The sequence below is a fragment of the Mustela putorius genome, unplaced genomic scaffold (genome assembly GCF_011764305.1).
Source record: "Mustela putorius furo isolate JIRA1106 unplaced genomic scaffold, ASM1176430v1.1 tig00003944_pilon_pilon_pilon, whole genome shotgun sequence".
NCBI lineage: Eukaryota > Metazoa > Chordata > Mammalia > Carnivora > Mustelidae > Mustela > Mustela putorius.
Window position 1 is genome coordinate 5,531,259 of NW_025422088.1, and position 14,255 is coordinate 5,545,513.

At 41.3% G+C, this 14,255-nt stretch overlaps 1 protein-coding gene across 2 annotated transcripts in view; it reads left to right on the forward strand.

Moving 5' to 3' along the window:
* The window catches only part of GLDC (glycine decarboxylase), a 95,465-nt gene extending 92,019 nt beyond the window's left edge, over positions 1 to 3,446 (forward strand). For both annotated transcript variants that reach the window (XM_045069852.1, XM_004778697.3), the window contains 2 exons: positions 1,375 to 1,455; positions 2,756 to 3,446. In XM_045069852.1, coding sequence (XP_044925787.1) covers positions 1,375 to 1,455; positions 2,756 to 2,805 — 131 coding nt within the window. In that variant the 3' untranslated portion in view covers positions 2,806 to 3,446. The remainder of the gene's footprint in view (positions 1 to 1,374; positions 1,456 to 2,755) is intronic.
* Positions 3,447 to 14,255: the final 10,809 nt, after the last annotated feature.

Genomic DNA, 14,255 nt, shown 5'->3' on the forward strand with positions numbered 1-14,255 from the left:
TCTAGTCTCTTGTTAGGTCCAGACATTAAGCTGGGGGTGGGGGGTCATGAATTGAATGTGAAGACTATGGTTGTGCTATTGTGGTCCCAAGCCAGAGAACAAGTCTGAGATGGTTGGGGAAGCTCAGGCAAGTTCCAGAGTGTCCAGCTGAGGGCAGAGTACCTGGGCCAAAGGCTGTCAGGAGAAGGGATCTTGCTTATTATTACTTCTCTTTTCTGTGGATACTGCTGATTCTAAGGACTTAGGCCATCTTTAAAAATGGCAGTAGAAATCTAAAGAACGTAATACTGAGTTACAAAAACAAGTGGGGAATAATATTCACAGAATGATAATTAAGATTTTAAAATGTGCCCAACTCTGCTATATGCTATTTATGCATATATATGCAGTAATAGTATAAAAACAACCAGCATGGTGAACACCAAATTCAACATAGTGGTTATCACTGGGGAGTAGAGTTAGAGATGAGATGGATGGGATATGTAGGCAGCCTCAACTGTATCTGCAAGGTTTTTTTTTTTTTTTTATTTGACACAGAAAAGGAGAGCACAAGCAGGGGGAGGGGTGGGCAGAGGGAGAAGCAGGCTCCCCACTGAGTGGGGATCCCTATGAGGGGCTCGATTCTAGGACCTGTGGTTCATGACCTGAGCTGAAGGCAGCTGCACGACCGACTGAGCCACCCAGGTGCCCCTGTTTATTTTTTTAAAGATTTTTATATTTTGAGATAATGAGTTAGCACATGTGGGGATGGGCAGGGGCAGAGGGAGAAGGAAAATTCAAGCTGACTCCCAGCAAAGCATGAGCCTGACACAGGGCTCGGTCTCAGGACCCTGAGATCATGATCTGAGCCAAAACCAAGAGTTGGACACTTACCTCAAGGAGCCAGCCACCCAAGTGCCTGTCTGCAATGATTATTATTTTTTTTTTAAGATTTTATTTATTTATTTGACAGACAGAGACCACAAGTAGGCAGAGAGAGAGGAGGAAGCAGTCTCCTTGTTGAGCAGAGAGCCCGATGCGGGGCTCGATCCCAGGACCCTGGGATCATGACCCGAGCTGAAGGCAGAGGCCTTAGCCCACTGAGCCACCCAGGTGCCCCTGCAATGATTATTTTAAAAGGTTAAGCACATATGACAAAATGTTGATTTATGTTGGTTGGGTGGTAGATGTTCTAATATATTACCATAACTTTCTGACATTTGAAATGCTTCACAATAAAAAGTTTCCTATCAATTTTTCCCCCTTAAGTTGAAATTAAACAAAACAACCGCTCTGTGTCTCTGGGCTTCTATCAGCTCACTGCCTGAAACAAAGCACGGGAGGAGGAGGCAGTGTTCTAGTCTGATCCCTTTCCCAACTGTGTGTCTGTTTCAGATGTCTCCACACTCCCTGACCTGCGTCACATCCTCACACTGGGATCGGCCTTATTCCAGAGAGGTGGCAGCATTCCCACTTGTAAGTTCACCTCTGAAGCTGCACGCGCCAGCTGGTAGTGTTCATGTGTGTATGAAGGGCCATCGCCGATCCAGTGGGGCTCCCATCCTTACAGCTGCATTATAGTAACTATATGTGGGATGCTTTTTTTTTCTAATATAAAGATTTTATTTATTTATTTATTTGAGTGTAAGAGAGAGAGAGAGAACAGGGGGTGGGGAGGAACAGAGAGAGAGGTACAAGCAGACTCCACGGTGAGCACGGAGTCCAATGTGGGGCTCAGTCTCAGACCTTGAGACCATGACTTGAGCTGAAATCAAGAGTTGGATGCTTAACCGACTGAGCTGCCCAGGCGCCCCTATGTGGGACACTTTCTTAAATGCATCATGACAAGTGATGCAGAGCGCAGGCATAGGTTTGGGAATCCACCAGGTACACGGTGGAGGAAGACCAAATAGGAGTCCCTGCCAAATTTCTACTGTCATCCAACAGGGAGATAGCTCCAAATGCACCAAATACAGCCTTTGTTTCCTTTCTGATTCTTACATGTAAAAGGTACTCTATAGTCTGTTTGGCAGGGTGGAGACAAGAGTCAAAAGTTGGGATTTTGGGGGACAGTAACAAAGGGATTGCTTTTAGCTTTTTTTGTATTGGAATATAGTTGACAATGTTACATTAGTTTCAGGTATACCATATAGTGATTTGACAACTTGGTACAATGTGTTGTGTTCACCACAAGGGTAGCTGTCATCTGTCACCATACAAAATGCTCTTATAATACTCTTGACTCTGTTTCCTGTATTGTACCTTTTATCTCCCTGACTTATTCATTCCATACCTGGAAGTGTGTACCTCCCACTCCCCTTCACCCATTTTGCCCATTCCCCACACCCTCCCCTCTGTCAACTGTCAGTTCTCTGTGTTTATGGTTCTGTTTCTTTTTTGTTTTTTAGATACATGTAAGTGAAATCATATGATACTTGTTTTTCTCTGATGTATTTCACTTAGCATAATACTCTCTAGGTCAATCCATGTTGTTACAAATGGCAAGCTCTCATTCTTTTTCATGGCTGAGTAACATTTGTGTGTGTGTGTGTGTGCGCGCGCGCGCGCGTCTTTATCCTCTGTTGGACACTTGGGTTGCTTCCATATTTTGGCTACCATAAATAATGCTGCAATAAAAATAGTGTGGGTTTTACCTTCTTATACTTTTGGGCACTTATTGGGGGTTAGGCTGTGGGAACATCACTGTAATCTCTTCTTTCCCCAAGAGAAATGTTTCAGAATACCCCAGAACATTCCCATCTTTTGTCCCTTGCAGCCCTTTGTGAAACCAGAGAACAAATTCTGGCCAACCATTGCCCGGATTGATGACATCTACGGAGATCAGCACCTGGTTTGCACCTGCCCACCCATGGAAGTTTATGAGTCCCCATTTTCTGAACAGAAGAGGGCCTCTTCTTAGTCCTGTCTCCCTAAGTTCAAGCAACTGACTTGATGTCTCACTCTGGAGCATTTGATGAGCAAGAGCTGTATAATTTTCCATCCCAGACTCAACTTGGGGTTTTATATACTGTGTATATTTTTGTAATCTCTGTCAAGGTAAATGTAAATACCATTAGCACAGTGAGTGGAAACTCATTGGAAGTCTGATACGCCTCAGTGGCTGCTTTCGTATGTAGTAGTTGATGTTCAAGTTGCCATTTAGTTTTTTGCATAGAAAATTTGGGGTGTGCTAGGAACTTTAACTTTTGATGTAGGAAGTTCAGAGACATGATTGATAGAGGTTCTACTGTAAACTCTGATAGATTCTTGTTCCAAATAAGTCCTTGTGGACTGTGCCATCTGTGAGAAATCCCAGGGCAAATGTTTACATTTTATATACACTGAAGAAAATTTTTCTCTAATTTGCCTAATTATAGTAGCATTTCTGAGTGTTTTCCATTTTCCATGTGTGTGGTTTGCATTTGTCTGCAATTATTAGTATTCTAATAAAAGCATTTCAATTTGAAGAATGCCTTCTTGGTCTGTCTTTTCGATCTTCTTTCTACATAGCCCAGGTTCGGAGAGATTTGAAGGGCAGTGAGAATACCCAACCCAATAGCCATTTTTACATGATCAGTTTTGTCTAGCGGTTTTTCCTCATTAGACACTAATAGAAGAGATAATAAGCCAAGGTCTAGTGTTCTTCAGTCTTCCCGTTGTGCCTTCCTTTGCATGTTGTCATCATCCTCATGGTTTTCAGATGGCTGCTGTGATGTATTGACATCACATAACCATTTTAGATAGGAAAAAGGGAGGAAAACAAAAGGCAAATTCCATCCACATTAACTTCTTTTGAAATGCTTTCTCAGAGATTCCACCCAGTAACTTCTGCTTGCTTTTATCGGGCCAGAATTGTTTCACATTGCCGCTTCTAGCTGCAAGGTAGTATGAGGAGGTCTTTTACCTGGGTATGTTAGTGCCTCAAAGAAAATCAGGAGTTTGTTAGATAAATTAAAGGGAGGAAATGGATTTTACGTACCCAACTACCACACCTGCCACAAAATAACTATCCCCTAGAAACAGCAAATGTTTCAGAGTTTCTTCCCTGATTGTGAGCACTTGTTCAATTCCTGATTACTTGGTTCTTTGCAGCTCACTCAGTCGACTGTTATTCAAGCTATTATGATAGTCATCAGAAGAAAGGACTTAGTGCTCTATTGATTGCTCCGCAAGTGATCCACTTAATTCTTACACTTAAACATTTGTAGAATAATTTATTACAGCCTAATTAAGCAGTAGAGAAGTGATGAGATCCATATGTGGGTTTTTTTTTTTTAACATTATAATTAAATGGTTAATATTTACTGAGTTCTCTGGGGTCAGGTAGTCTAAACGTTTAAGTTGTATTATCTCATTGGAGCCTCACAACAGTCCACTTTTACACAAGGGGGTATGGTGCAATGCCTAAGGTCACACAGCTGATTAGAGGGAGAATCTGAATTTGAACCCAGGCTGCACAACTCCAGTGGGAACTGGTCAAAACAGGTTACCACACTACCATGGTCACTGCATACCTGGAGACTGTCCTTCCTGAGCTGGAAACCAGGCTGTCAAAACAGACTAGCCTTCAGGGTATGGAAAATGCCCTTTGGAAGAAGACAGGATATGAAAACGAAGTGAACAGCAGCTCTTTTCTTTTCACTGTAAAGTATATCAGAGGTGCAGGTGAGCAAATATTCAAATTGTCCTTGACTGTTAAGTCGCTCATATGTTCACATGATGCTTGTACCCATCTTTACCGCCCCTGGGTCTCTGCCTGAGTGGTGTCCTCCACCTGGAGCACTCTCCCCCACCATCTTTGCTTTACTAGCTCCCGTTAGTTCATTTTAGCTTTTCCTTAGGAAGATTTTCCATAGTCTGCCCTCCACCCCTGGACTAGCTAAGAGAAAGCAGAATCAGGTTTCATACATGTGCCCAGCCAAACCAGCGTTCCTAGCCTGCTTCAGAGAATGGGTCAGCACAGGGAAGAGCCTACCATGGGAACCAAGGTGAGCCCAGGCCAGTTGCATCACCTCAGAAACATGGGCCACCCTGCCACTTCCGGCTTCTTCCTGGACTTGGAGGCCAGGCTGATCTTCTTCAAACACCTATAGCTTCATAGGCCCAGGAGGGTATTTGTCGTTTTTCGTAGTGCTGTCGTGTTTTTGAAAATGACTTAACGCCAGCAAAGAGCTTCGTCCTTGGTAGATGGTTAAGAAAGATCACTTTTCCTCTCTCATCTTATTTGCTTATTCTAAAACCTACAGTTAGCAGGATGAGTAGTAGTTTCGTCCCATTTTCCAGATAAAGAAACTGAGGCCACTTGATCAAATGATCTGTTGTCCTAGGCCTAGAGTCTTGCAGCATCTTTGGAAGAATGCCCTGGATCTGTTTTCATGCTTTTTTGCTTACTGCATTGCCTCTCCCTGCCCTCCCCCCCAAAACAAGCATGTTTAAGAATATCCTGGATCTAGGGGGCCCTGGGTGGCTCAGTTGGTTAAGCAGCTGCCTTTGGCTTGGGTCATGATCTCAGGGTCCCTGCTCAGTGACTCAGCAGGGAGTCTGCTTCTACCTGTCCCTCTGATCCTCATCCTTTCTTGTGCTGTCTCAAATAAGATTTTAAGGTAAAATCTTAAAAAAAAAAAAAAAAAAAGAGAGAGAGAGAGAGAGAGAGAAACAAACAAAAAAACACCATCCTGGATCTAAGTAGAAGAGGAGCTTCAGGAAAGAACAACACCTGAATGGTTTAGGGATGAGGCTTGGTGGGAATCAACTTCTGAACCCTCTTAGGGACTAACTGGTTCACACCAAAACCTGCCCTACTTTGAATAGAAAGAGACTGTTATGCTTAGGTATGGTGTGGAGAAATAAAGAATTCATTTAGGGGGGGAAAAAAAAGGTCTTCCACACATCTGTGAAATGTGCTATGATTTTGTATCTTGGCACTCAGCTTGCTTTCCTTTACCCTTAGCACAAGTAATTACCCTGTTTACTTGGTTGTCTTCTACCTTAGCAGACAAGGTTCCCTGAGAGCAGGGACTATAAATTTCATTCATCATTGGATTCCCAGTGCTGAGCCAGGGTCTTCCACATAGTGTATGTTCAACAGCAAGAAATAGGAATTGAGTAAAGGAATGATTTTTTTTTTAAGGTTTTATTTATTTATGACAGAGTAAGAGAGGGAACACAAGCAGGGGGAGCAGCAGGCAGATGGAGAAGCAGGTTCCCCGCTGAGCAGGGAGCCCAATGTGGGACTCAATCCCAGGATGCTGGGATCATGACCTGAGGCCAAGGCAGATGCTTAACAACTGAGCCACCTAGGTGCCCCGATCTTTTGTCTTAAAGAGAGACACTCTTATGGAAACCAGTATTTTCAGTGCCTGCTGCAAGTAATTGTTCAAGTACAAAATGCCAGGCCTTAAAGACAAAGCCTCTAGATATGCTTTGTATAGGATGCTCCCCTGTTCCCACCTTTTTTTTTTTTTATTGTGGTAAAGTATACATAAAATTTACCATTTTAAATTATTCAATTCAGTAGCATTAAGTACTTATACAGTGTTGTGTAGAATGCGCCTTTTCAGCAGTTTTGAAGATGAGGATCTGAGGTAGACATGCACATACTTCGTATAAATGGGGAATTTCCCTCTGCCCTCTCCCAACCCTGGAACAGGAGGCCACTGTTGGAGCAATCATTGCCTTGTTGCTGTGAATGATAGAGGGCAAGGGCCTAGTGTGGAAACCCCATGAAACCACTATGTAAACATAGAGGTCAAGTTTCCCAATGACAAAACTGGTGCCTATCATCCAAATAAAGGATGGAGGTGCCACTTTGGGGTATAAGAAGCCATCTGGGACAAGTAGTTTGGGAGCTGAGATGTTAGCACTTTTGGAGGGTCAGAGGGCTCTGGCTCAGAATGTGTAGGGTTTTTAATTGGTCAGGAATGTGTCCTAAGGCAGTGATTTTTAAACCTTAGCATGCATAGACCACTAGGAGGGCTTCTGAGTCCCTGGCCTCAGTTTGATACAGTTCGTGGGCAGGACCAGAGAATTTGCATTTCTAACATGCTCCAGGTAGTACTTCTCAGCCTTCTTTGTTCACATTTCAGACTTTAAAGGATGGTTTTGTTTTTAAATTTTTTTAAAGATTTTATTTATTTATTTGTCAGAGAGCACATGCAGAGTGGCAGGAAAAGACAGAGAGAGAAGCAGGCTCCCTGCTGAGCAAGGAACCCAATGTGGGACTCGATCCCAGGATGCTGGGATCACAACCTGAGCTGAAGGCAGCCGCTTAACCAACTGAGCCACCCAGGCGTCCCTAAAGGATGGGTTTTAAGAGGCTGAAGGTGGGTAAGAGGCTGGATTTAGTCAGCCTTGCATTTTTTTGTGCAAATCTTACCATTTTGAGAAAAATGCCTCTTTCCCCTGCTGCTATTGAAGATCCTGAGGCAGGAGGAGGCTCTTTAGGAGTGGAAGCAAGTAGGGCTTTGGCCACACTCTCTGATCTAGTAGGCTTGCTCCTAACAACGTGGTATCAAGGCTCAAGGAGTTTTTCTCTTTCTCTCTTTCTCTCCTTCTTTCTCCCTTTCTTCTTTCTCTTTCTTTCTTTCTTTCTTTTTTTTTGAGTTTAAAATAATCAGCTAATTACTAATAAAGCTGATTGGTAAATGGTGTTTTTAGCTGAATCAGAGGGCTTGCTCTCCATTTTTGTCACTCTGATGCTTCTCCAATCTAAGCCTAGGATAGCCACTCAGGAAGACAGTTTGGGTCTGTAGAGCAGTGCACCGGTGCAGAAGTGCTGCCCTGTGCTAATCCCAGGTGAACAGGGGAGATACCAAGGGGTCTCCCCTTACTAGTGGAGCACCATGGATGAATGGATGTTATCATCAGTTGTCTCCTCAACGGAGAGCAGTGAAAAGTAGGCCAAGAGGCAGGGCAAAATCCAGGAAGCAGGACTTAGTGCCCAACACACAGTATTCCACTCTTCTTACTGAGGGTAGTGCAGGATGGCAATTAGAGTATTTGCTCCAGAATCAGATCGTAGCTTCCCCATATCCCAGCTGGATGACCTTAGGATAAATAGCATCTCTCAGCCTCAGTCTTCTTACCTGTAAAATGATATTACCTACGACTCCTGGGTGAAGTGTCAATATATTGCTCCAAACAGTGCCTGACACAACATAAGTGTTTATTAAGTTAGCTCTTACTTTCATCTTCATTAAGGATCTTGTGTCCTATACTGTAAATCCTTGCACTCTCTTCTCTAGGAGTGGGATGCTGACCCCAATTGGACCTACCTTGCATTCAGATGCATTTCCTTTGCTTTCCTTTCCATTTCCTCTGGATGGCCAGAGAAAGTAGAAGGAACATGGGCTGAGACTTTATACAGATCTAGATTAAATTCTCAGATATGCCAATTTTTTTGAGACAAAAGGCAAATTCACTTATAATTTCTGCACTTGAGTTTGTTAGGTTTAAAATAGCAATAATATAGTACTTATTTTAATCAGGCTTGTTCTAAGGATTAAATGAGATAACACAAAGTGAGCACCTAGCATAGTGTTCATAGAAATCATGAACTTAGTCTGTGAATTCTGACTGCGCCATTGTGTACCAGGCACAATTCTAAATGACACCTCTTTCATGATGCACCAATGCTAGATGGACAAACAGATAACACATCAATCAAGACTTCAGTGTTAAACATTCCTTAGAAAATAAAAATCAAATGATATGTATGAGGGATTTAGAACCTTTTCACATTGGGTGGGTAGGGAAGGATTCTCTAAGGAGGTGATTCTTCAACTAAAATCTAAAGAAAAAAAGAACCCAGCCATAACTAGATGTAGGGAAGGGGTAGGGGAGTGTGCAGGAATAGAGAGAAGCATGTTTGAAGCACGTTAGTATCTTCATTGCAGCACTTGGTTATTTTCATATGTAAAGGTTTGAATCCCTGGGAAATATGGAGGGGAGAGAGAAGATGAGGAATAAAAGCTGAGGCTGGGGAGATGTGTGGGCCTCCTTCCAGGAGTTATGAATAGTGAGGAGGGGTTTTAGCCTAGAGTCAAGATCACAGGGAATGAAAATAGGGTCCAGAGAAGAAAGGGACACTGATTCAGGTGAAGGGCTTTGAGAAAAAGGAAAAGGAGAAAAGAAATGGGGTGGATGGAGGTCCTTGGGTCAGGAAGAGAGGGAAGGATCTATAATCGGGGACAAGAAGGGAAAGAGTAGGATAGAAAGTGGGAGAAATATGCAAGAAGGAAAGGGTCCAGGAGGTAGAGAAGGGCCTCTGGTAGGGATGGGGAGAAGGAAGGGATTAAGATGTGGAAAGAGAAAGAACATCATCAGCTCAGTGACTAGACAGAAGAATCAGGAAGTGCTGGGGTAGGAGAGATGGGAAAGCTCTCTCAGTGGGAAGTAAGAGAAGGGAGTCAAGAGCACGAGAAGGCATAGATCAAAAAGTGAGAGACGACTGTCAAATCAGGAAGAGGACAGGGAACATGATGAGACTGGAGAAGGGGATGGTTAATAAGTATGTTGAGTGCAAAAGTCTGGGAGGGTCGTTGGTCAACTGCAGGGTGGCCTCTTAGTGAAGGGGTAGAGAGAGAAGCCCATGATTGGAAGGGAAAGGTGGGTGAGAGGGGAGGACCCGGGAGAAGAGAGGAGGTAAATGTTTTTTGGAAACCAACTAGGCAGTGAGATTGTTGAGGTAAGGGAGCCTAAACCTGAGGCCAGAGGTAAGGAAGCAGGAGGCAGGGAAGGGAATGCCCTGGGGTTAGAATGTCTGCAAAATTGAAATCTAAGCCCAGGTTGCAGCAAAGTCCTGAATATAAGGCTGGTGGAAACTTCCCAGGACTATTTCAGTAACCCAGAATGGGAGGCTGAGGTGCTGGAAGACCCATTTGCTCATTTCCAACTTTATACATATACAGGTGCCCTATATGCATGATTTGTGTAGTGTGTTTATATACATCAGAGTATACTGCCTTTTTCTTCCTGCTCCTGTTCATATGCAATTCTCATTGCTTGCTTCACTGAATACTCTATCTTACCCTCTTCCTCTCCTCCTGATGCCCTTGAGTCCTTCCAGTTCAGGGGTGCTTCCAAACTGTTGCTTTACCTTGCCAATCTTTAACCATCCAATTTTGTATACATTGTTCATCTAGGGATTTTCCCATAGCTCCCACCTCTCATACATACAACTGGGGATGGAGAGAAGTCTCTGATATTAAAGAAGTTACAATTTGTGCTCTTGGCTCACCCATCCCCAAATTTGGAGAAATTTAGTTGTTTTGGGACAGGGGATGGACTCTGGAGCCTGGGACTGGCTCTTACCATAAGAGCAGTTTTGCTAAATTATGGTTTAATAGGCTTCTATACACTAATCTGGGAACCTACTCTTTTCCTCTGTATCATTGTTCCTATAGGTAATATTCGTACAAATTCATACAGATGAGATTATTACATTTTCAACCTACATCGATTCAAAGGTCATGGCCTTCATTCTTTTACAAATTAACTTCCAAAATGCAAGTTGAAAATTGCCTGATATTTCTTCTAAATTCAACAGAATGGATGGAGGGCTGAAAAAAAATGAAGTACAAATTTTTTTTAATCTGACTCTCTGGGTGTCTGGACCTCTCTTATTTTCAGAACCAATGCAAGAGAAATTTTAGTGTGCTTTTGATCTGTTTGTTGCACTGTATTTTAACCTTACCAATAAAGTGTTATCATTCAGGGTGTGGAAGATCATTTGGAAAAAAAATACAAAACTTGGTGAGATTTGAAGATTTAAGGGCTTTAAGTAGCAGCCAAAGTTATAAATTCCCGGAAAAAAGGGTGTAATCCAAAAGCACCAGGAGCGATGTCAGTCATCCTAAAAATATGCAGACTTTCCCCCCAGTAGTGCTGCCACTGGGAACTTGATCCCAAACTGCTACTCACTGAAGTATGAGCAGCCAAAGCAGAATTAGATGCAAACAGATCCTTTCTTTAAAGTCTGGGCATAAAGAATGGAAAGAAAAAAATAACTTGCTTATGTTCAAGACACTCTATCCAATGTGAACTACAGATGAATATTAAAGCTCCCCAGAATATAACAACTAGATGTTTTTATTGGTTAAAAGAAGCTGCTTCAAATGCATTTCAAAAGACAATGAGGAAAATAGTCACCATGGAAAGAGACAGCTGGGTACGCTGTTAAATAAACTCACAAATAGCAAAGGAGTGAGTATAGTAAGTGGTGCTGGCCATGCTGGGAAGGTGGGGTGGATTGTGGGGGGTAGCGCCATTTCTGTGGTTTGTCAAAGACAGGCTTTAGCCTGGGACATACCTGCCACAAAATTGCTGTTAACGGTCCTAAGATGCTAAAGGCAAACAGGCTCAGTATAGTTCTTAAGACAATTTTAGGCACAGGCAAACAGGCTCAGTACAGTTCTTAAGACAATTTTAGGATTTCCCAGAAATTATTGCCTTTAAGAATGAAACCAGGGTTTTTAAGAGTATGAAAATGAGAAGAGCCTTTAAAAGAAATATGCACCAGGCAATAACCATTGGATATTTTGAGATGAAATTCAGTCAGGTTGCATATGACTTCCCTTTAAGATAGTATCCAAACCTGGTTTTCAAAGGCAAAAGGTTGTAGTATAAATTTAAAGTAAAAACTGTAGTAAATAAATAACACACTGAAGCAGAAAAAGTAGCAGAAAGTAACACATAGCCTTAAGTTTAAATTTTATCTGCTGCCTGTGGCTTGGGGTAACTCTCTGAAATCACTTTACCTTGTCTGTAAAATGGACATAATACTATTTACCTCACAGAGTGTGTATGAGAAGTGCTATGAGTGCTCATAGCACTCTTCTTTTTGGACACAGACTCCACAGATGTGAAAACTATTGCCATCCCTGCTGCAAATGAACATGTTGAGAAAGTACTTCTTCCTCCAATTAAACAAACAAACAAACAAACAAAAAAACAAAAAAACCCAGGAAGATAAGAACTGGTTATTGAGGAAGAAAAGGAAAACTCCAGGTGGCAGAATTGAAGAGAGAACCCATAGGGCCTGAAACTACCTGGGCCATGAGGAGGCTGGACTAGATGTGTGTCTTATGATTGGGGTTTCAATGATGCCAGGGAATGAATGTTAGAATTTAAAGCTGCATTTATAATAGATAGTAAGGAACAGAAATGAGGCATGTTCAAAACTGGGAAAGCTCTATTCCAAGAGAACTGAATTATCATTATTCTACTAGCCCAAGGTCACAGCAGGAAACAAGCTTTCTATCTGAGGCCATGGGTGAAAACAGATTCAATACAATTCACATAACAACTGGTTCAGTTTTAGGAAAACTCTAAGGGCCCTAGAAGAAACAAATCTAAAAATTTCTCCAAAGGAAGTGACTACACACAAAAATATGCCATAAGGAAAACTCTCTGAGAAGAAAATGCCACAGAAGATGAGCTCACAAATTTACAAAACACAATGAAGTTCAACGTTAAGCACCAACAAATGGCAGAATTCTTACTTAAGGAACCAGAAATGACAGAAAACAACTTTGAAATAAGTACGTTTTAAATGCTCAAGGAGAAAACAGAAGGACTAAAATTGATAAATGAGAACAGAAGATTATGAAACAAGAACAGATAAATGTGACAACAAAATTAGAAGAAAACAGCTGTTGAAGTCAAATATAACATTAGATGGTTAAACAGTAGGCTAGACTAAAAAAGAAAATTCAGTGAATTATAAGATATGAGGAATCAGGGCGCTTGGGTGGCTCAGTGGGTTAAAGCCTCTGCCTTCGTCTCAGGTCATGATCCCAGGGTCCTGGGATCGAGCCCCGCATCAGGCTCTCTGCTCAGCAGGGAGGTATGAGGAATCACCTAGAATACAGCACAGAGTGGGTAAAGAGATGAAAAATGTAAGAGATGTTAAGGTAAAGCAGATCAAGAAGGAGACAGAGGAAACAGGAAAAGTTCAATATTTTTAGGAGAAAGTAAAAAATTGCCAAAATGAAGACATGCATTCCCAATTCAAAGGCATACAATGGTCACAATACAAACCAATAAAAACTAATCCACACCTAGGTGGATTTCAGTGAAACTCCAAAGCTATTAGAGAAGCTACATCCTTTAAAAAAAATGACAAATTGACACTCAATATTTCAGTAACAAGAGATGTCAGAACATAATAGAATGTCTATAAGACGCTGAACAAAGATAACTAGCAACCTAGACCTAAACCAAACCAATTTTTCTAACAGTGTGAAAAAGAAACACATTTTCAGACATGCAAGATTGAGAAAATTTATTGAAAACAGACATTTACTGGAACGTCTATGGTACAAAAACATCTTTAAGTATTCAACAAGAAATAGTGAACAAGGAAATAGACAAAACTTGTCAGTAAATCCGTAAGTCACATATTTTAAAAAACAACTCAGGTTTTAAAGAGTTCTAACTAATATAATAAACACATGGAAAACAGATCAGAAAAGGTATTTGAAGGCTGGTAGTAAAAAATAGGGTGAGATACTTATCCAGGAAAAAAACAGAGACAATGGCCATTTTATAAATATTTATATGCTCCAAAGTATAGGTATGTTAAAAACTTAAGAATGAGTACAAAATTGGGGTGCCTGGGGGCTCAGTTGGTTGCACGTGCCCAACTCGACTTCAGCTCAGGTCATAATCTCAGAGTCCTGGGATGGAGCCCTGCTTTGGCTTCTTGCTCAGGGGGAGTCTGCTTCTCTCCCTTTCCCTCTGCTGCTCCCCCTGCTCTCTCAAAAATAAAATAAAATAAAATAAAATTATAAAAGAATAAAAAATAATAACTGATTTAATATGTGAATAACTTTTGGTGCAGTGCAAGGGAAAGAGGGTAGGTTCAGACCCTCTTTAGAGGTAAGGACAAGAAGGAAAGTTAAGACAGGAATTACTCCTGCCCTTTTCATAATAAAGATAAATAGAAAACAAAATGCAATGAGAGGAATAAGTTTAAATATTTCAGTATCATAACAAATTTACCTTTTTTAAAAGAGAAAACTAACCCAAAGCACAAAGTTGGTAAAAAAGCTAATTGCAGAGTACATACAATATACCATTTACATAAAACTTAATACTTGAAATATTATATTTTATGAATACTTATATAAATGAATACATAATAAAAAGTAAACTGAGAAGGCATCACTAAATTCAGGATAATTTCTTGGGGTGGAGGGAAATATGGAAAGGATGACAAAGTTGTCAACTTCCTTTGTAGTTATTTTGTTCTTTATTTTAAAAAAGCGTTACTTTCC